Here is a 23657-nt window from a genome sequence, read left to right as displayed (position 1 = left end):
AGGTTTGCAGGAAGACATGTCGTTTATCCTCATTGTTGACACCCTTTCCACTTTGCTGGCAAGCCCCTCCCACAATTCCCATCTGTCCACACTCACTCGTGTCTGGGCATCCATTGCTCTGTCTCCTGCAGGTTTCAGTGTATTATCAGCACAGGACATCACTATTGGAGAGTGCCAGACTCTGATAGGTCAGATCACAATTGTGGACAAGAATTTCACCCTACTGGGGCCTTAATCTATTCAGAGACCAGCTGCTGCCCCAATTGGTGCCTGATTATCTGATAACTGCATCAGGCTTCCTAAAGAGAAGAGACATTGGGAGGCCCCAGTGAAGGTGAAACCCTTTTCACAATTAGTAAATTCTTTCCACCCAAAGATCCTTTAATCGAAGAGTAGGGCAAGGGCATAACAATTCAAACTAATAACATGCAAATTTAAAAAGGACTCGAGGTTCTTCAAACAAATAGTACTTCACAACAAGAACAGACTTCCAAATAGAGCAGCACACTTGAAAACCTGGAGTCACTTGTAACAACTGAATTACAAAAGCAAAGTTCTGTTGATGCTGAGAATCTGAGAAAAAACAGAAGATACTAGAAATATTCAGCAGGTCAGGTTCAGAGAGGGAGAAAGAAGTAGGATTAACATTTCAGTTATTTGAACGAAGAAAAGTTAGAGGAAGTGGTGGAGGCTAGTGCAATTACAACAACAAAAGGCATCTGGATGGGTACATGAATAGGAAGAGTTTAGAGGGATATGGGTCAAATGCTGGCAAATGGGACTAGATTAGTTTAGGATATCAGCATAGACGAGTTTAACTAAGGGTTTGTTTCCATGCTGTACATCTCTATGATTCTGCATGTAATAGATTTTGAGAAACTGAAAGGGGAGAGGATGAACAAAAGGGAAGGTTTGTGGTAAAATGGAGTGCTGGAACATGAAACGACAAAGGTTTCATGGTGCAAGAAAAAAAAGTGATAATTGGATAAGTAAAGAAATAAAAAGATGTTTCCAGAAGAGGAATGACAAGATAGCAATCACCTGAATTTGGAAAGAAAGGAGAGACAAAAATTTACCAAGAAGCTTGAAACAAAATGAGGCAGAGGTTACACAGAAAATGGATGTTGACAGCAGAATCTGTCAGTTCTTTATGGATGAATGTATAAGATTATTAGTTTACTAAATAGAACAAAAGAACATCTACTTATATTATTAGAAACTAACAACCATTGTTATTAGAAGTTCATCTTGGTAATAGGGTAGAATTGAAAAGCTTAGCACCAGGGCACAGCATAGAATGATGCGAAAGGCCTTTTTTGATTTCAAAAACATACTTTATTCATTAAAAAAAAGCATCTATAAGTACATACAAAGGTTCTAAATCAGTTCTTTAGTCTTTGCAGAAAAAAAAGGAAATAAATCATTGGTATTTTGATATTTCTCAGAGCTTCTCTGCAGTTGCAGAATCAAAAGCATTTTCTACTTGTGCAGGAAACTATTTATTTCGGTTTTGAGGCAACAAGAGAGTCTAACAACTGAACAGACCTCTTGGAACATACTAAAAATTTTAAACTAACTGTGGAAAACCAGCTGAGATCTGGAAGGTTTCTTGTTTAGGCCAAAGGTAAGATTGTCTCTCACAACGAGATAAGAGACCACGGGACGTAAAAGCCTTGAAATAAAGTGGCAAATACGGGGAGCATTACATAATTATGTGAAGTTACTAACTGTCACATGCACTATTCCCAGCTGGTCAAGAAAAATACACTCAACCATTCCCTTCAGGGGAGCTGATGGTGGCACAGTGTATTGTTAATGTGCTAGCAATCCAGCGGTCCAGGCTACTGCATATGAGTTTGAATCCTATGGTGAAATTTGAATTCAATAAATTTCTGGAATTCATTTAAAAAGCTTGCCTAATAGTGGCCATGTTAACCACTGTTGATTCTTGTAAAAACTCATCTGGTTCTCTAACACCCTTTAAAGAAGGAAATTGCTATCCTTCCCTGTCTGCTGTATATGTAACTCTAGACCAGCAACAATTGGTTTACTCTTAACCACCTCAGGGCAATTGAGAATAGGCAATAAATGCTGGCCTCGTCACAGACACCCACATTCTATGAACAAATAAAAGTTTTAAAAATTCACAAGGCTGAAGATGACTGGAGAAAGGCAAAGGCTAATAGGATATGAGTCAGGATAAAACAGGGTCCTCTGATTAGATGTATACAGCAGGGAAATTAAGAAATGAGAAAATGTGACAAGGGTGAGAAAGAGATACATAAGGACAAAAAGTTACACACAGGGAAATCATCATGCAGTGCCCGCTTTATCATGATACAGAAAGTATGTAGCCTTCATTGGACTTTAAATGACTGATGTAGTTTGCCGGAGGAATTAATAAACGTATTCTGAGATTAACTCATAAATGTTGTTTCATGTGGTCAGTACTGTCATTCTCATAACATTTCAGGGCTCAAAATCCCTGAAAGTAAGGAATGAATTATAAAAGACCAAATGGCTTTGCTCATCTTATTTGTCAGATGCAGTGATCAGGCATATTGCCATAATGATAATTGCAAACATACAATTAAGAACTTAAGTGGAGCAATGATTCCTTTCCCAAATTATGTGGCAGACTTTTAATGCCTTAGGGCAACTTGGATAGTAGTAAATGCTGATTCATCCACATCCCAAGATCAAATTAAAAGAATAATATCTTTCAAATGAGCTATTTCTCAAGTAGGCATAAATATTTTTATTTATTTGTGGGACATTGGTTTTGCTGGCTGCCCAGCATTTCTTGCCCACCCCTAGATGCCATTGAGAAGGTGGTGGTGAGTTACTGTCTTGAACCGCTGCAGTCCACGTGCTGTGAGTTGGCCCACAATGCCCTTAGGGAGGGAATTCCAGGACTTTGACCCAGCAACTGTGAAAGAACAATATATTTCCAAGTCAGGGTCATGATTGGCTTGGAAGGGAACTTGCAGGTAGTGGTGTTCCCATGTATCTGCTGCTCTTGTCCTTCTAGAAAGAAGAGGTCATGGGTTTGGAAGGTACTGTGTAAGGAGCCTTGGTGAATTTCTGTACTGCATCTTGTAGATAGTATGCTGAGAATTGGTGGTGGGGAGTGTGGATGTGCTGCCAATCAAGTGGGTTGCTTTGTCCTTGGATATTCTCAACCTTCTTGAGTGTTGTTGGAGCTGCACCCATCAAGGCATCTGAGGAGTATTCCATCACACTCATGACTCATGCTGGTAGATTGTGGACAGGCTTTGGGGAGTCAGGAAGTGAGTTACTCGCTGCAGCGTTCCTAGCCTCTGTCCTGCTTTTTAGCCTCTGTGTTTATGTGGTGAGCCCAGCTGAGTTTCTGGTCAATAACGCCAGGGATGTTGAGATTGGGCTTCAGTGATTGCAATATCATTGAGGGGCAGTGGTTAGATTGTCTCTTATTGATGATGGTCATTGCCTTGCATTTGTGTGGTGTGCATGCTATTTGCCACTTGTCAGCCCAAGCCTGGACATTTTCCAAATCCTGTTACATTTGAACATGGACTGCTTCAATATCTGAAGAGTAGCAAATAGACTGAACATTGTGCAATCATTGGTGAACATCCCCACTTTTGACGCTGTGATGAAGGGAAAGTCATTGATGAAGCTGTTGAAGATGGTTGGGTCTAGGACACTACCCTGAGGAACTCCTGCAGAGATGTCCTGGAGCTGACAAACCTCCAATAACCACAACTATCTTCGTATGTGTCAGGCATGACTTCAAACATTATCATTGTATTATTCAAAAACAAGAGACAAAACTTTTAGTTCTCTCAGGACGGTGACTTGAAAGAAATTCGGGGATTTACATATACATATTAATCAAGTAAAACCTTCTAACTGGTTAAAGATTTACAGCATCTTAGGTTTGTTTAATACATCCTCATCAGTGGTGTGATACTTTGGCCTTTTACTGATAAATTCTGTCTGATACTACTTCTCTCACTGACACCTGAGGAAGGGGTCAGGCTTCAAAAGCTTGTGTTTTCAAATAAACCTGTTGGACTATAACCTGGTGCTGTGTGATTTCTGACCAGAGGATGAACATTGCATTTCACAGCTGACTTGTGCTGTCCATTCTTCACTTATTTACTTGCTGGTCTCACAGCTTCAAAGCAAAACCATGCATTGTGGCACCATGGACAAAAAGCAAAATACAGGAGATCCTGGATCTGAATCAAGTCTTGACAAAGGTCTGCCCTCAACAATTCAAGCATTTTCTGTTTAGCTCCAGGACACTATGGATCTCATGCAAGGCTTGGGTTTATTATACACAGTTAGTATGGCAGGGCATGAGGAAAACAATGATTAACGATTGATATCATCCCGTATTAGGATCTATCAGTCCACAGTATGCAACTTTGACACATGCAAGGAAACTGATGATGATTTTGTTGAAAGTGATGCCATCTAGTGGTCACATCCAAGCCATTTGTATTCACAGATTTTTTAATCAACCTGTTCAGAGATGTTGCGACACACTTCTGGAATGATGAAGGGTATGGGCCCGAAACGTCAGCCTTCCTGCTCCTATGATGCTGCTTGGTCTGCTGTGTTCATCCAGCTCTACACCTTGTTATCTAAGACTTGAACCCAGATCTCTTGCTCTAGAAGTAGGACCCTACCACTGGGCTACAAGACACCTCGACATATGTTTATATAGTGTTGTTAACATAGCACAATGCTCCAAAGTGCTTTATAATTGAATTACAAAATCAATCATGATATTGAGTCAGAAAAGCAAATTTGGGGTAAATGACCGAAAGAATGGTAATGGAGGTAGGTTTTAAGCAATACCTAAGGAGAGAGAGCAAAGTGGAGAGGAAAGAGCTATGGGGATGGATTCCTAAAGCTTGGGGTTGAGGCGATGAACACCAAACATAGACAAACATACTAATTAAAGAAGAAAACAGAAAACTTTCTGTAATAATTGGAACCAGGTGGACTTTACTGACAATGAGATCCCTGATTGGGGTTGTTAACCTGGGCCAATCAGGGAGCCTTGGCTGACAGATATTACAGAGGATTCAGAGAGTCTCCTAACATCAGGGACTGACTCCGAGCTGGCTGGTCAGAGCCCATGTACTGTGCATGTGTAAATAAAGGGAGACTTGGTGACAAGGTACTGGCCCCTGTTCAGTTATTTCAGTGGCGACAGGAGAAAACAGTGCATGCCTGAAGAACAATCATTTGCAACAGTCATCTTTGAGTTGTGGTAAGCACTTCTGGCATCATGCCTTTATTTGGCGAGTTTGATTCGTTTGATCCTACTGTCGAAGACTGGACCCAGTATGTTGGAAGTTTGTAATATTTTGTCGAAGGAATCATCAAACTAGTGTAGTTTGCAGAATAGGCAGCACTGGTCATACCAATTGTGAAACCTGACAGCTCGGTTCACCTTTGTGAGGATTTTAAGCAAAGAGTAAACTGCATCTTGCAGCTGGATAAATACCAATCCCTAGAATAGAGAAGTTCTAATCCACACTAACAGGGCTGTGGGGGAGATGTGGTGGGGGGTGTGTGTGTGTGTGTGGGTGTGTGTCGTCATTCAAGAAGCTGGAAATGAGCCACGCCTAACCGCAATTGCAACCAGATGAGGAGTCCCAGAAATACACCACAATTAACACCCATAAGGGTTTATACCAATACACAAGACTGCCATTTGGGGTATCATCAGCCTGTGCCGTTTTCCACAGACCATAGAGAACACTTTACAAGGGCTACCCCAGGTTGTCATTTATTTGGATGATGAGCTAATAACTGGGAAGATCAATAAAGAACAGTTGGAGAACTTAGACATAGTGCTAAAATGTTTCTCCCAGGCGGGTGTACACCTTAGAAGGGAAAAATGTATGTTCCAGGCACTCCAAGTGACCTACTTGGATTGCAGAGTCGACAAAACTGGATTACACTCATTGGAAGATAAAGTGAGGGTGATCAAAGGTGTCCGCTCCCACTTCTTACCAGAGCTTAGGTCTTTCCTTGGGTTGGTGAATTATTATGGGAAATTCATATGTAACCTGGCCTCCATCTTGGCACCCTTACACCCACTATTGAAAAAGGGTCAGCCTTGGAAATAATCGCGTAGCCAAGAAGTAGCCTTTAGGGAAGTGAAAAAGCAGTTAGCGACATCGAAGGTTTTGGCCCATTAATGTCTGAAGCGAGAGGTAGTACGATGCTACCCGTACAGTATTGCGATAGTGTTGGATCACCGGTGGTCCCATGGAGAGGAACACCCAATAGCGCATGCTTCCCAGACTTTGGCTGATGCTGAACGGCAAATGCATCTAGATAGAGAAGGAAGGCTTGGCAGTCATCTTTAGGGTGAGAAAGTTCCACCAATACCTTAACGGATGTGAATTTGTCATAGTAATGGACCACAAACCCCTGTCAGGACTACTTAAAGAAGACAAGGCGGTATCACCCATAGCTTCTGGTCGAATTCAGTGGTGGGCCCTTATTCACAGTGCATACAATGACAAGTTAGACCACCGTACAGGAGGCCAAGTGGCTAATGTGGATGCCTTGAGCTGCATCCGACTGTCAGATTCTCCACTGGTGGTGCCTCCCTTGGAAGAGTCTGTTCTGGTTTTAAACTTTCTGGACACCCTTCTGGTCACTGCTCACAATATCCGACCGTGGATACAAGAAGATCCCGTCCTGGTGAAACTGAAATAGTTGGTGGTAATGAAGAAAACAGAAGGGCCATCACAACGAGAATTGAAACTTTTCAAGATCTGTTGAGATCAGATCACTGTAGAGGATACCATATCACTATGGGGAGCAAGAGTGATTGTCCCCAGTAAAAGTCCTTGCCACATACTGGCTGAACTCCACCAAGGTCAGCCACGGGTCTCCAAAATGAAGATGTTGGCAAGAAATTATGTCTGGTGGCCAGGATTGGGTGCTGACATAACTGCGTTGTTGGGGCAGTGCCCAGAGTGCCAACAAGGACAAAAGTTACTGCCGCCAGCATCCCCACTTCATTTGAATGGCTGGGTAAACCCAGGATTCGGTTACACTTCAACTATACAGATTCTTTCATGAGCTTAATTTTCTTGGTCATTGTGAATGCCTATTCAAAGTAGTTGGACATGCATAGAGTTCATTTGTTGAACTCAGTGATGCCAATTGAAGAACCGTGAGCATTGTCTGCAATACATGGACTCTTGGAGGTATTTGTCACGGACAATGGGACATCATTTACCGGCAAGGAATTCGAGTATTTCCTAAAGTTGATAATGGCAATTGGCATGTTTGGACAGTTCCATACTGTCCACCGTCCAATGGCCTGGTGGAAAGAGCAGTCCAAACATTGAAGGCTGGTTTAAATAAACAGCCTACAGCAGTCACTCGATACCAACTGGTCCGGTTCCTGTTTGATTATAGGACCATCCCTCACGCAACTGCAGGGGTGTGGAGAAGACTCCGCACCAGGTTATATCTGATATTCTCCAGCCTGGTGGGGACGGTGAAATGGCAGCAGGAACACCAATGTTGGCCACATGCTTCCTCTAAGCGAGCGAGACCGTTTACTTCAGGGGATGAAGTTTAGTGCTGGAATCATGGAAATGGCCCTGCATGGGAATGAGGCCAGATCAATGCAAGGTCAAGGCCCATGACATACAATGTTCAGGTAGGTGAGACAGTCCTGAACAAACATGTGGATCACCTGAAAGCTGCTACCTCGCAAATGGGTCAGGAGCAAAACATAACTGGCCCCTCAGAACAGCCAGAAGGCCTGTTAGAAACCGTAGGTTCACCCCCTCCTTCGAGTGTCGAGGAAGGCTCAGAGTGCAAGATGAATATAACCTCAAAACCATTACCACCGCAAGAAGAGGAGGAAATTTTCCTGAGACGCTCCAGATGCAAGATGCGAGCTACAGACCAGTACACACCGCTCATGTCCGAGTTGAGTCAGGAACCAGACCTGGGGCAAACATGTCCCAGGAGAAGCTACCAGAGGAAGACCAGGCCTACATCCCCAGATTTGGGGGTAAGGAATGTAGTGACTGGAACCAGGTGGATCTTGTTGACTATGAGATCCTGATTGGGATTGTTAACCTGGACAAATCAGGGAGCCTGGCTGACAGATATAAACAGGGGATTCTCTCCCTCTCCACTTTCTTTACATAAATATCGGGCTTTGCCTGTGACTGGTTCACTGGCCACATGGGTGTTTTCCTGGCATTGGAAATACTGAATAAAGTTTTTTTGCATAAAACAAAAACAGGAGATTCAGAGAGTCTCCTGATTTCAGAGACTGACTCCGAGCTGGCTGGTCACAGCCAGTGTACTGTGTACATGTAGATAAAAGGTGACTTGGTGATGGGATACCAGCCTCTGTGCAGTTGTTTCACTTCCTGTGCAATGATAAATTGAAAAGAACATATTTGTCAAATAATGGTTGGTTGTTGAAGAAAAAAGGACAGGATAAGAAATGGTCCATATGCTTCCAGCATTGTATCCTTACACATATAGATGTTTCACTATCCACAGATATTGTCACCGAGATTTTCAAACACATTCCTTTCAGATGTCAAGTGCAATCTATCCAGAAGCCTTTAAGATGAACCTCAAATCAAATCAAATCAAAATGTAATAGTTCATCTTTCCTTGTTCTCCAATCCAGCATCGTCATTTCAAAAATTACAGAAGTTTCAAAATGCAAGACCTTCATCCATACAAAGTTCCACATCCATCACTGCCATACTCCCACACTCCATATATTTTTCAGCAAACTGACTTCAACTATCTCATACTTATTTTCAAATCAGTCCATGCCCTTACTCCACTGATATCATTTCCTCCAACTTTGCAAGTCATGTCATGCAAAGTGTTTCAGTTTTTCAGTCACCTGATTGAATCCTAAAAAAAGGATTTCTCAGAAGGTGGCAAAATGCTGAGATGGAATCCTTATCACTTCACAGGCTGTTCCACCACCAAATTCCAAAACATTACGAGAATAGTAACAGATCCTGGCAGCCATAAACTCAGATACGTGACTGCAAATAAATCCAGCAATTATCAACCTTGCCTTAAATCTTGTGATGTCAAGTGGATTTGAAGAGAAATGTGTTCCATAGTGTCCTTTCAATTAATGGTTAAAAGATAAAATGATCACACCAAATGCCAAAATGGCTAGTAAAATGACTGCTGTACCTGCGTATAGGCAGACAGGGTTGGTGACAACAGCTGACCACAATAGGTTTCAAAATGCGTCTTTGCATGCACTGCTGCTGTCACCATAATCTGGGTGCAGTGACATGCCATTACATGTGCAGACGTCCCCACTTTTATTCATTTTTCAAAGAGACAACCAAAGCCCCATCTGACCTCGTCCACTTCCTCTCGCCCTTCCTTCCAACTGCTCTCACTGATTCACACTAGGGTAGGGTCTGGCACAGGTGACAGCACCAGTTGGCCAATATTGTTCCCTTTTGGTACTTGCTCTTTCAACCTTGCTGAATGTCTAAATCTAAGTTATTGTATGGCCAGTAAACACACTCTGCTCTGTTGCTTTTCATCTAAACTTTGGCGTTGTTAATCTTCCTAAAGTTTTCTAGGAAAAAGCTCCAGGGCACTACAGAAATAACTTGGTTTTAAAAAATCCTAGGCACAACAAAAATGGTCAGTTTCCCATTTCATTTGAAAAACTTTCACTTATTGTATTCCATAATTACCAATAATTCTGTCACTTCTGTCACACAGAGACAATATTTCAACATTTATGTTACCAATAATATGTCTGAGTCAATTGTATATACTGATCATAAACCCTTAAAGTTTATGGAAACATTTAATGGTGAAAATTCCAGACTATTTATGTGGAGCTTATTATTGCAGCAATGCAATTTGAAAATTATACATGTGGCAGGACATGATTGCCACAGCATTGTCACTACTCTGATGAAGGATGACAGAGGTGTTCAATAGGAGAAGAAATGGATTGAAATGAACGTAAGAATTGAATGTTTGCATGCTTAGAGTCAATGTAATGTATATGTATTGTAGTTTAATAATAGCATAAAACTGAGGGCTTTTAAAAATGAAGCTATCTTTGTATATTGATGGTTCATATTTTTAAGGGGGGAGGTGTGACGACACTTAAGGCTTTAAGAGATGTATTTAGGCCTTTTTTTATGAAGAGAGGTTGAGACAGAGGTGAAAGCAATCTATTCCCAAGCAATAAAGTACACAGCTTGTGAGGTCTTGGGATTTTTTAAAGTTGGAACAATAGAAGCTGCCTGAAGGGGTGGGGTCAAGCTCCCACAGAACAAGAATTTTAATTTAACTTTCAGTAGCTATGGGGTTGGGAAATTCATTTACATCTATCCCTGCTACCAAAATACTTGAGTTCTCTCCCTCTTTCAGAGTTTTCTCCTGATTTCTTTCTTCCTGGACTGGAGAATTACATGTGAGACAATCTATTTTACTGATTATAATTTACTGATACAAGGGTGTGTTTATGGGAAGTTACTATATTGGAACAATTAGAATCATAGAATCCCTACAGTGTGGAAACAGGCCATTCGGCCCAACAAGTCCACACCATCTCTCTGGGGAGCATCCCACTCCATCTCACCTCCCTATCCTATCCCTTGTAACCTTGCGTTTTTTCCCATGGCTAATCCATCTAACCAACACATCCCTGGACACTATGGGCAAGTTAGCATGGCCAATCCACCTAACCTGAACACCTTTGGACTGTAGGAAGAAACCAGAACACCCAGAGGAAGCCCACGCAGACACAAGGAGAACGTGCAAACTCTACACTGTCAGCCGAGGCAAGAATTGAACCCAGGTCCCTGGAGCTGTAAGGCAGCAGTGCTAACCACTGAGCCGCCATGATGCTTAGTAATTAAATAATCTACTATTCTGTCAAGTTTTCCGATAGAATTAAGTTATTCCAATTCTTCTTTCTTTTGTTTGTATTTTAACTATCCTGTAAGAATAAAGTGTGTTTTGCCTGGTAGTTTGACCAATCAAATTACATCTGGAACACAACACCTTACACTTCGAATTAGAATTAGCTTTATTGTAACATGTGCTCACATGAGTACAGTGAAAAGTTTATATGTAGCCACTAACAGCAACATTTTAGGTACAAAGGTACCTGGGAACAGATTCTTAATTACAAATTCTCAGGAAAAAATTAGAAAAATAAAGAAATATAATGTCCATCATTACAGACCTTTGTGCCATCTTAGGTACAAAAGTACAAAACCATTGAAATAAATTAGAAAAATAAGAGTATAAAGTTCAGAATAAAAAGCCTTCAAACCCAGCCCTCTCCATCACCTACCCTCCAGAACTTGCTTTTAAAAATAAGAAAAGGTTGAAGTCTAGGCTATCTTAATACATTTTGAGGGAATTTAGTCTGGTCCATTACAATCTGAAATGAGCAAGGTTTTAAAGAACATAGTTCAAAAGTCTTTGGATTCAAAAGGAGGAGCAGACAATTACTTCAATGAAAGACTGCCACGTTAACTTTAACAAAGAATCTATCAAGCCAGATTTCATTCTGGCATCTGATTTGTTCAGTAGTAACATCAGCTGGGATCATAACAACAGCACAAAGACTTTCAAAACACGTATTGCATCTGCGTGCATACTGTAATTTTGTCAAGTACCACATAATAGTCGTATCTAGAATGCACCTTTTTTTTGTAATTAACAATTTAAAAAATGGGAACTTGAGTTAGGGTTGTCAGCTCTGGTTAGACTTTATCCTGGCCGTGTCTTCAGAAACTACCTATTCCCACCATTAAAATGATGCTTCGCTGATCCAGGCCAATTGGGAAGCATTGACTGGGGATGCCATAGTGCTAAAGGGTTTGGATGGTGAAGAATTTGTCAAATGTGTTCAAGAAAATTTTCTTTATCAATATGTGGATGCTTCTATTGGAGAAGGAGCAAAACTAGACCTTCTTTTGGGCATAAGGCAGGTGACTGAAGTAAAAGTGGGGGATCACTTTGGGATCAAGGTCATAAATCTATTAGTTTCAAAATGGTTTTGGAAAATGATAAGCCTTCCTTAAAAGTTAAAATTTTTAATTGGATTAAGGCAAATTTTAATGGTATGAGACAAGAACTTTAAAAAGTTGATTGTAGTAGATTGTTTGCAGGTAAAAGGACAGCTGACAAGTGGGAGACTTTCAAGAGTGTGATGACAAGAGTTCAGAGGCATTTTGTTCCTATTAGAGTGAAAGGTAAGGTTGGAAAGATTAAGGAACAGTGGATGAATAAACATATTGAAGTTCTAGTTAAGAATAAATGAGGATCTTATTTTAGATATCGACAACTTGGTTCAATTGAATCTCTTAATCAAAATAAAGACTGCTGGGGCATTCTTAAGAAAGAAATCAGGAAGGCAAAGAGGAGATATGAGATAGCATTGGCAGATAAGATTAAGGATAACCCAGAGAGATTCTACAAATATATTAAGAGCAAGAGGGTAACTAGAGAGAGGATGGGCCTCTTAAAGACAAAGAAGATCATCTTTGATTTGAACCCCAGGAGATGGGAGAAATACTAAATGAATATTTTGCATTAGTTTTTCCGTGAAGAAAGAAATTGAGTCCAGAGAATGCAGAAAAATAAACTTTGATGTTTTAAAAACAGTTCATGTTACTGAAGTGGAAGTTCAGGAAGTCTTAGAGAATATAAAGGTGGATAAATCTCTGGGATCTGATCTAATGTATCCCAGAATGCTGTGGGAAGGGAGGAAATTACAAGACCCCTTGCAGAAATATTTGCATCATCTATAACTACAAGTGAGGTGCCTAATGACTGGAGGATGGCTAATGTTGTATCTTTGTTTAAGAAAGGCTGTCAGGAGAAACCGGGAACTATAAACCTGTGAGTCTGACTTCGGTTGTGGATAAATTGTTGGAGGTGATTATAAAAGGATTTGTGGACATTTAGACAGGCAAGAATTGATTAGGGATAGTCAGCATGATTTTGTGAGGAAAATAGTGTCTCAAACTTGACTTGAGTTTTTTGAGGAATATACCAAAAAGATCAATAGACGTTGTTTATTTGGATTTTAGTAAAGCCTTTGACAAGGATCCTCATGGTAGACTAATTAGTAAAGTTAGGTCACATGGGATTTAGAGTGAGCTTGCCAATCAGATACATAATTGACTTAACGGCAGGAGATAGAGAGTGATGGTGGATGGTTGCTTTTCGGACTGGAGGCCTGTCACCAGCAGTGTTCTGCAGGGATCAGTTCTGGGACCCCTTTTGTTTGGCATTTATATAAATGATTTGGTTAGTAACTTTGCAGATGACACCAAAATTGATGGCATAAACAGATAGTGAAGAAGCTTTTCTAAGATTACAAAGGGATCTTGATCAAATGGGTCAATGGGCTGAAAAATGGCAGATGGAGTTCAATCTGGATAAATGCAAGGTATTGCGTTTTGGTAAACAAACAAGGGTAAGGCTCATACAATTAATTATAGGGCTTTGGGTAGTGTTTTAGAACAAAGAGACCTAGGGGTGCAGGTACATAATTCTTTGGTGTTTACGTCACATACAGACAGGGTGGTTAAAAAGGCATTTGGCACGCTTGCCTTCATTGCTCAGTCCCTTGAGTATGGAAGTTGGAAAGTCATTTGAGGTTGTACAGGACATTGGAGAGGCCTCTTCTAGAATACTGTGTCCAATTCTAGTCGCCCAATTATAGGAAGGATATTATCGAGCTGGAGAGGGTTCATAAGAGATTTACCAGGATGTTATAGGGTATGGAAGGTTTGAGTTGTAAAGAAAAGGCTGGATAAGCTTGGGAACCTTGCAGTATCAATGTGGACTTCACAAGCTTCAAAATCTCCCCTCCCCCGACCACATCCCAAAACCAGCCCAGCTCATCCCCACCTCCCGAACATGTCCGTCCTTTCTCCCAACTATCCACTCCTCCCACCTCAAGCCCCACCCCCATCTCCTACCTACTAGCCTCATCCCGCCTCCTTGAGCTGTCCATTTTCCCTGGACTGACCTACCCCCACCCTAACTCCTCACCTACACTCACCCTTACTGGCTCCATCCCCTATTTCTGAAGAAGGGTCCAGACCGAAACGTCAGCTTTCCTGCTCCTCTGATGCTGCTTGGCCTACTGTGTTCATCCAGCTCTACACCTTGTTATCTCAGATTCTCCAGCATCGGCAGTTCCCACTATCCCTTATCGCTGGATAAGCTGGGATTTTTTCCACTGGAGCATAAGAGATTGAAAGGCAACTGATAGAAGTTTATAAAATAATGAGTGGTAGGGAGTTAATGGTAGTTGTCTTTTCCCTAGCATGGGGGATTTCAAGATCAGGGGGCACATTGGTAAGGTGAGAGGAGAAAGATTTAAAAAATACATAAAAGGCAATTTTTTTACACAGAGGAAGTAGTGGTTGTGGGTACAAATACAACGTTATTTAGATAGATACATGAATAGGAGAGGTTTAGAGGGTGCAGGGAGGGGGACAAGTTTAGTTTGGGATTATGTTCAGCATGGACTGGTTGGACCAAAGAGTCTGTTTTCATGCTGTATGACTCTAAATAGCCTCTTCGTCAGCTATTTCTCTGGACTCAGTCAACAGTCTTTTTTCCTCGTGCCCTATATTTACTACACCTGACAAACAGATGTGTTAAAGAAATGGTCAGAAGATCCACACCCACAGCAATGTCCTCGAAATGATCCTGGTACACAGGCCTGTCCTGGAACAGTGGATGATGCAGGCGCAGATTCCTCACCTCACCGACAGGGAGCGCAGTGGGAACGCGGTGACGTCATCACTACGCGCCGGTTGACCCTGGTAACGGCTTATGGTTGTGCAATGCGCGCCCTGTTGTTGAAAAATGGTGGTTGGGCCGGGTCGCTAGGGAGATGTCTCCCGGTCCGGGCTCCGGCCCTTGGCCGGTTCATACAGGACACCACGCTGAAGTAAGTGTGGACGCAGATACATTCATACCCAGGCCCCCAGTTGTCGCGCCGCTCTCCTGATCCCTCGCAGCTTAAACGCGACTTTACCCGGGCAGGTCCAGCTCAGTATCGCTTGTGGGGTGGTCCATGAGTGGGTCTGTTAGCCGCAGAAGCATGGGGTTTGGGGTCAGGTGTTAGGGATGGATTTCTAAGTTTGTAATGACCAGTTTGTATGTTTACAGTGCACAAGATGTGGAGATCTGAGATCTTGTGTGGCCATTTATCCAGTTTCTGGTGAATCACTTGTTAACTGATCAGTCTAGTACCAGACTGCTTTATGCTTCATTATTTCATTTTGGTCATGATAGAAAATCAAGGGGAATGGCAAGATTATTCCTGAGCTGACCATTCTGCTGCAACAATGAACTGGCTGCAGAGTATGTTTTTGCTTTTTTGGGCTATGTGTAGGCTTTGTAATGGGAGGTTTGTGATGGCATTATTTCTGTGCAGCGTGATGATGATGATATACTTTTCTTCACATAGCGCAGGTGGCTGGTATTCTCACCATGGGACAGTGTTGACTGCATTAAGAACTGAAGTTTATTTTTCTTTAATCTTTTTGGCATTAGCCATTTGAAGTTGCCATTGTTATGGTTTAATTATGTAGTCCTCGTTCATGTGCTAATGATAAGGTGAAATTTGTTACAGATTGTGAGTTAATTAATTAATATTATCCTGCTTTCTCTAGACCAATGGACCTTGCCCATGATGTAATACATGGCAGAAATACAGAAACTCCGTTGGTCTTCCTTCATGGACTCTTTGGCAATAAATCAAACTTTCATTCAATAGCGAAGGCATTGTCTAAGCGGACAGGCAGAATGGTGAGTTATAGGAGAACTGTGCTCTGATTCAACGACTTTCTTTCCCAAAACTCTAGGTTTGAATGTGACACTAACTACCCACTGCTTTTACAACCTCTTTTTATGGAGTGAAAGTCTGACTAATGCAGAGAGTGTGATTATGTGAGCACATCTCAGTTCAATCATTCAGTGTACTTTATGAAAGGCGTAAAGCCAGATCTTCTGTGTATTTACAATCATTTCATGCCTCTTCTCTAACAAGGTGGTGACAGTGGATAACCGTAACCATGGCGATAGCGGACACAATCCAGTGATGACTTACGAAGCAATGAGCTTTGATTTTCAGAATTTGTTCAACATTTTACAGTTTCCAAAGTGTATTATGATTGGCCATAGCATGGGTGGCAAAATTGCAATGACGACAGCACTGCTAAAGGTATGTGTGATTGATGGCAATGAATATATCTGGTTATCATTCACTTTGGTAAATTGCATGTAGTGTAAGACATTTTCCCTTTTGGCTAAGACCTTTAGTAACATTAAACTGTAGAAAAGTTCCCAGATTATGATGTCCTTGTGCTGAGTTTATTTAGCTGAGTTAGTTCAACATTTGAGTGGCCAGTTGAGCGTTTGGTTCCCTGGAAGGTTGATGAAAAAGATCAGCTAAGTTTTCTAATAAGTAAAGGCGTGGATGTCAGGTGAAAATAGAGCAGTTTACCAGGTTGTTTGTCTTTGGGAGCATTCTAGCTAAGTCTGTTCTTAACTGTAACAAACAACATCAGAAATTGCTAGAGAAGCTCAACAGGTTTGGCAGCATCTGGGGTGGCACAATGACTCAGTGGTTAGCACTGCTGCCTCACAGCTCCAGGGACCTGGGTTCAATTCCAGCCTCGGGTGACTGTCTGTATGGAGTTTGCGCATTCTCCCCATGACTGCATGGCTTTCTTCCGGGTGCTCTGGTTTCCTCCCACAGTCCAAAGAAGTGCAGGTTAGGTGGATTAGCCATATGAAATTCCCATAGTGTTTGGGAATTTAGTAGTCTAGGTGGATTAGCCATGGGAAATGCAGGGTATGGAGGTGGGTCTCGGTGCAATGCTTTTTGGAGGATCAGTGCAGACTTGAGGGGCCAAATGACCTCTTCCGCACTGTAGGAATTCTATTCTATTATCTGTGGAGAGAGAGAGTTAACATTGCAAATCCAGTGACCCAAAAAGAAGTGAGTAGGCAAACAATGGGATTTTTGACAGTAAGCTAGGGAATGAGAGAAGCTGGAGAGTAGTTGAAAATGGGTAACCTATATTGAAAGCCTGTACTGATTTGATTACAGGACCCAGGGTTGTGAGGATAAGTGATAGCATGGAAGAAGGTGTTAAAACTCAATGTTGAGTCTTGATGGTTGTAAGGTGCCTAAGCAGAAGGTGAGATGATGTCCATTCATCTCATCCATATCTGATATTCAGACATGCACATTTATTGCAGTGATTACTGATGAACAATCAACAAAAAAACTGATCTTTTTTTTTTCTCCTAGCCTAAGTACACTGATGCCAGTTTCATCAGCTGTTTTGTTGCTCTGACTGGCATCAGTGAACTCAGCACAAAGTAAACATTTTACCTAGAACCAGTTGATTTGTATTAGGCAGTACATTTAACTTGCTGAAACATTAAAGGTGAGCATTTTAAACTTGCCTTATGACATAGAGCGGTGATAATGTTCTGTTATCTCTGCTTAGCCAGAACTGATCGAAAAGCTTGTTGTAGTGGACGTCACTCCCGGGCAGACCACCTCGCGTACACCTTTCTTAAAATATATTGCTGCCATGAGGGCAGTAACTGTGGTTAATGACTTGCCAAGGTCCGCTGCACGAAAACAAGCTGAGCAACAGCTCCAACCATACATCAAGGTAAAAGGTCACCAGTCATTTCTGTGGTAGTTTAGACAAGTAATATTTGAATGTGCAGAGCAGCACCAGGTGGGACAGCTGAAAGGGTCCACTTGCAAAACAAGGCAGCCATCTAGAGGATTCAATTTTTGTTTAACCTCTTCAACATAGAGACTAAAATTTAAATTATTCCTTTTCATGCACAGTAGATCTGTGGTAAGTTACGGTCGAGTTGTCGTATCCTTGGGCATAGCTTGGGTTAGTTTCACATTACAATCACCTTCCTGAGCCTAGATGAGATATTCTTTCATAATTTCTTCCTGTGAGGAATTCTCTTTGCCTGTTGCATCCCTCCTGTCCAGAGTATGTGGTGGGTTATTTTTGCATTGATTTGTTCCTCCCCACTTCCCCTAAAAATAAGTTCTGTGCTGCATTATTCTTCCTTTTTTTTTTGATTACTGGAATATTGCTGCTGTTTTTTCCAATTGTCTCTGTCTTGCTGTTCAGTGATTGCCAGGATAAAACTTTCACAGAGCTTAGTAATTTTATGGTCTGAACACCACTCCCCATGTTCTTAATCAACGCCTACCCCCTACCCGCTACTCACAGCCCTACCCCTGCTACACTCCGGGCTTTGTCGTCATATGGGCTGCTTTCAGCGCTGCCAAGCTGTTTTCACCTACTATGGTTCCCATTATCATTTGTTTTTCTCTTCTGGCTTGCCATTATCCATCTCTTTATTTTTCTGTCTTTCTCTCCCTCTAGGCACTACCTCCAACTATTCCCTCACTCCTTTACTCCCTCAACACCTGTCTCCATCACGTATACCATCTTTTCCTAGCCCCTACTAGTTTTAATGAAGTGTCTTTGGACCTGAAATGTTGACTCTGCTTTCCCATCACGGATGCTGCCAGACCTGCTGAGTTTCTCCAGCAATTTCTGTTTTTGTTTAAGATTTCACAGCAATTATTTGGGAACTACCCTGAATAACTGTGCAAGCCCAGGACTGCTAATAGGTTATTCAATCAGTTTTGGATCTTGGATGAGATTTTGTTGTGAATGTCTTACACAGATGGATGAATGACTGTGTGAGTGGGGTAGCTGAGGTACCCATCAGTGGAGCAATCACAGCTCAACTATTTCCACCTAATAAATCATTCCTCAATGAAAGTCTTGCTTTTGGGAGAGCAGGGAAGAAAAGAAAATCCTCTGCATTGTGACTGATGTTCAGTGGCTTAAATCAGAGTACCTCTGAGCTCTGCCATAGATGGAATTTTTGTGGTGGCTATTCTACCTTGTTTAATAAAAGAAATTAAACTTTGTTTAGCAATCTTTGTGTTATCTCTTTCTCAAGGTGGTAGTTTGAGTTTTTGATTATTTTTATGGTAGAAGTGATAGATTCTTGAAAAGCAAATTTGTGAAAGATACGGGGATATAGAGGTGGCAGGAATGTGGAGGTGAGATTAAAATCAAATAAACCCCCATGACCTTTTTCAATGGTGTACCTGGTTTAAGGGCCAAGTAGTTCAATCCTGTTCCAAATTTGTATGTTAATATCTGTGCTGTGCAATGTCACCAGTATGATGCTCTCTGTTGACATCATTCCTTTCATTTGTAGGATAATAACATAAGACAATTTCTCTTGACTAATCTGGTGCAACGTGATGGTCGATATGTTTGGAGAGTTAATCTGGAGGCTATTGCAAACCAAATGGATTGTCTTCTGAACTTCCCCAAGTTCAGTAGTCCTTACACTGCCCCAACACTCTTTCTGGGTGGGGGTAATTCTCCCTACATCAGGTAAAAAATTTCCTTAACTTAACCACATTTGCTCATGATCCAGCTATTCAAAAATTTCAACCTTTATTTTGAATGTACTTGGTACATGTTGCACACTCCATACTCACTAGTGCTCGCTTAGATGTATTGGAAAGTCATGCCTGAATGCAGGATTATTAGACCAATTGGAACAACAATTTGTACTGTTGATATAGAACAGCACTCCATAGACTTCCCAGAGGGGAAAAGAAGCATAGAATATTTCATATTTTGTGTTTCTTTAAAGTCGCCATTTGGATATTTCAGTATCCACTGGTGCCCCTTTTTCTTTGGCCGCATTTGCTGCCAATGCAACTTCTGAGGGCTCACTCACTGCAGTTTTCATTTCTCATTTGCCACCTTGGACAATGCCACATTTCCTGTACAATTTCCTGTATTTCATAATGTTAAAAAAATGACTGATGTAAAGTTTTCCCTTAATATTGACCTGCTTTTCAAATCAAAATCGCACAATGCCACAATTTTGGGAAGTTTAATTTCCCCCTTCCTAGGTCACATGATCTGAATCAAGTCTTAGTTCACCTCATCTGGCCTGGTGCTAAGTCTTCATAAAACAAGAATTGAACCAATTACCTTCTAACTTTTTATTTCTTGGTGTTAGGTAATCAAGATTGTGGTGTATTTAAGCATACATAAGTCCATATATTGTCACTGCTAACATTTGCTGCTGTGTTAATTGATTTTTGTGTTTTTTTAAAGTGACAAGGATTATCCCGAGATCAAGCGGTTATTTCCAAATTCTGTTGTTGAACATGTTCCTGGAGCTGGCCATTGGGTCCATGCTGAGAAACCACATGACTTTATAAATGCCATCTGTGCATTCCTGGAAACCAGTTAGCAATGGATAGTGGACTAAATAGGAACACCCTGCAGAGAGGTTCACTACTTGGACTCTGCTAATTGCTTCTATGGTGTTCATTAAGTTCTACAGTTCATTTTGTGAGATGTACATTTGAGGTCAATCAACTGAGCACAAATTGGTGACTCAATGCCACACTATATTTTAAGTACAATAATAAGAAACATGTTGGAACTTAGTACATTTTAACAAGTTTCTGAACGCTAGAAGCAGATAAGGGCTGAGACTTGACATAAAGAATTTTATATCCGTACAATAAATACACTGGGGTAGAATTGGAGAAATTCATTTGCTCTAATCAGGTACTGATGAGTGCTGCAAGATGCAGGCCATTTACATGACTCCAGGGAATCGATGTGAGTGTGTGGCATATTTATTTCCTATTCAGTTTGAATCTGGGATGTATTGGACAAGTGTTGTGAGGACAGAGTAAAGCATTACCTGCTGCAGTTTATTGTCTGTCATCTGCTGATGTTTTCAGTATTCTGTTTCTAAATGATGTTTTGCAAAATCCAATCATAGATTGTATTAAAGCCCATAGACCTGAATTTGTATAAGCTCTATCATTAATGCACTAGCTATAAAATTCCCTTAAATCTTGATTTCATGGATTGGTCTGCAGAACTGTCTGTCCCAGGCTGGGGCTAGCCTATGTATGTCAGGAGTATTGGCTGTATTTTGGTGTTCAATAATAAACATGTTCCTTTCCAGTCAGGTTTCCTGAGATATTGCATTAATGTATTTAGTAGCACTTTTACATTTAGTATACACCACGTGCCCTAAACCCCCCTCAACCGATTAGTCAAGTTCCTGAACCTTTGAACATGCACGAAGATAAGTACATCTTTCCTTCATAAGGTAAAAAGTTAGAAGTCACACAACAGTAGGTTATAGTACAATAGGTTTATTTGAAATCACAAGCTTTTGGAGCGCTGCTTCTTTGTCAAGTGAAGTCATTAGATCATCAGGTAAGGGAGACAGTTGGAGGCATTGAGGGGGTGCCTGTTGCACTCGTTTCAATAGCTACTGGTATAAACCAAACTCTTAGAGACCCAACATTTATAAAATCAGTAACATTGACAGTTATTATAATCACATTCCAGAATTACCTCAAGGAGAGCTGACAACATTAAAAAGATCAGTTACAACTTAGGAGGAACGTGCTGTGATGACAATTACTTCATCTTTAGAACAAAAAAAACAGATTCAACAAGATTGAAAGGGAGAACTGCATCTGCAAGTAGAATGGAAATAAGTTAGCCTAATGGATTGCAAGCTTTATTTTCGTAGATCTGTCTTCAGCAATCATTCATCCATTCCTTATTCCAAGCTCTGAGTACAGGATTTGGGAGTAATATTTGAGAAGTCAGCTCTTAGAGCCAAGGCTGAGGATTTTAGACTGAAATGTGAGCCTATAGAGCAGATGGCCTGAAGGAAACCAAGATCACGGTGACTACGTGAGGCAACCTGTGAGTAATATCAACAGGGCATCTGTCCTTTTGATCCCTGACACAAAAAGAAGTGTAACGTTAGCACACCCGTTCCCCCACATTGTGTGCTGACTGCTGAATTAAGCAGCCTCTTCATTCAGAACCTTAAGATGTTTAATAAAGCTCCTTGTCAATCAGGCTGAGGCCCACGGTAAATTAGTGCTCGTGGAACTGAGATAAATATTTGGATTTAGAAAGGTCAACTAGTGCATTGAACCACAAGGATAGGGCAAGGAAGTATCAGCTTAACAGTCTGTGCACTGGCACTTTTAATGGGAAGTTTATATCCACAAGATATATAAAGACTTTATTACACTTTCTGAATTCAAATCTAATCTATTCCTCCCAATTTTCTCTGCTTGTCTGAAGGAACTGATTCCTTTTGAAATAGAAGACAACCTTTTGATATTAAGCCTTATGACAGTAGTCTTGTTATGTGTGGACAGCGTTAACAAGCAATTTTGCTATTAGACATCAGTGCAAAACCTGATGCTGTCAACCAATATTTGTAAATACAGTTTTTCAGCTGAAATTACTGTTCAAGAGCAGGAAACTGGGTAATTACTTTCCTACATGGAAACCCTAATTATATCATTGAATTGCTGTCCTGACTGAGCAGCTAATGTAAATCAATTCTGCAGCTACTTTGTGACGTAGTGCCATAAACACACAATACCTTTACTTATTGGGGATGGAGGAACTTTGTGTAGTAGATATAAAAATGGTTTTTCTACCATCTCACCTCTTGTGATTGTACTTTCTCTGCTCAGATTTAGTCCCTGGATACGAAATTTCAGTATGCTGTTTAACCCCAGTGATTATCATTGAGTCTGCCCAGTCTTTGCCTGTTATTTACCAAAATGTACTTCAAGTTCTGAATAACTATTGAGACTGAGACACATGACTGAGCATCCCTTGTATAATGCAAGGACACTGAGGCAAATTCAAATACTTCTTTTATTGGAGGGGAGAGAAGGTGGTGGTGAGCTGCCTTCTTGAACCGCTGCAGTCCTCCTGCTGTGGGTTGACCCACAAATTAGGAATAGCAGGGAGAAGAAGTCACTGATAGTTGTGATCTATAGGCCACCAAATAATGACATCGTGGTGGGGTGGGCAATAAACATAGAAATAGCTAATGCTTGCAAAAATGGTACAACAATTATCATGGGGGATTTTAATCTACATATCGGTTGGTCAAACCAGGTTGGTCATGGCAGCCTTGAGGAGGGGTTCATAGAATGCATCCACGATAATTTCTTTGAACAATATGTAATGGAACCTACGAGGAAGCAAGCTATCCTAGATCTAGTCCTGTGTAATGAGACAGGAATAATTAATGATCTCACAGTTAGGGATCCTCTCAGAAGGAGCGATCACAGTATGGTCGAATTTAAAATACAAATGGAGCGTGAGAACGTTACATCCAGTACCTATGTCCTGTGCTTAAACAAAGGAGACTATGAAGGAGGGAGATAGTAGGAACTGCAGATGCTGGAGAATCCGAGACAACAAGGTGCAAGGCTGGATGAACACAGCAGGCCAAGCAGCATCATAGGAGCAGAGAGGCTGACGTTTCGGGCCTAGACCCTTCATCAGAAAAGGGGGAGGGGAAGGGGGTTTTGAAATAAATAGGGAGAGAGTGGGAGGCGGATAGAAGAGGGATGGAGGAGAGGATAGGTGGAGAAGAAACAAACAGGTCGAAGAGGCGGGGATGGGGCCAGGAAAGGTGAGTGTAGGTAGGGAGTTAGGAAGGGGATAGGT

At 41.2% G+C, this 23657-nt stretch overlaps 1 protein-coding gene across 1 annotated transcript; it reads left to right on the top strand.

The window, feature by feature from the left end:
- The first annotated feature begins 7669 nt into the window (after positions 1-7669).
- On the top strand, positions 7670-21116 carry abhd11 (abhydrolase domain containing 11). The gene is made up of 7 exons (XM_020511038.2): positions 7670-8047; positions 14694-14983; positions 15711-15846; positions 16088-16261; positions 17559-17729; positions 19327-19508; positions 20247-21116. Exons 1-7 carry the CDS (start codon positions 7670-7672, stop codon positions 20383-20385), a joined length of 1470 nt encoding a protein of 489 aa, XP_020366627.2. The 3' UTR covers positions 20386-21116.
- Positions 21117-23657: the final 2541 nt, after the last annotated feature.

The sequence above is a fragment of the Rhincodon typus genome, chromosome 26 (genome assembly GCF_021869965.1).
Source record: "Rhincodon typus isolate 14 chromosome 26, sRhiTyp1.1, whole genome shotgun sequence".
In the NCBI taxonomy this organism is placed as follows: Eukaryota; Metazoa; Chordata; class Chondrichthyes; order Orectolobiformes; family Rhincodontidae; genus Rhincodon; species Rhincodon typus.
This window is presented reverse-complemented; position numbering and strand designations above follow the sequence as displayed.

Coding starts and splice junctions, on each gene's coding strand:
- abhd11 (XM_020511038.2), top strand. CDS start 7,670: ATGACATACAATGTTCAGGTAGGTGAGACAGTCCTGAACAAACATGTG. Junction 14,984..15,710: donor ATACAGGACACCACGCTGAA/GTAAGTGTGGAC, acceptor TGCTTTCTCTAG/ACCAATGGACCTTGCCCATG. Junction 19,509..20,246: donor GGTAATTCTCCCTACATCAG/GTAAAAAATTTC, acceptor GTTTTTTTAAAG/TGACAAGGATTATCCCGAGA.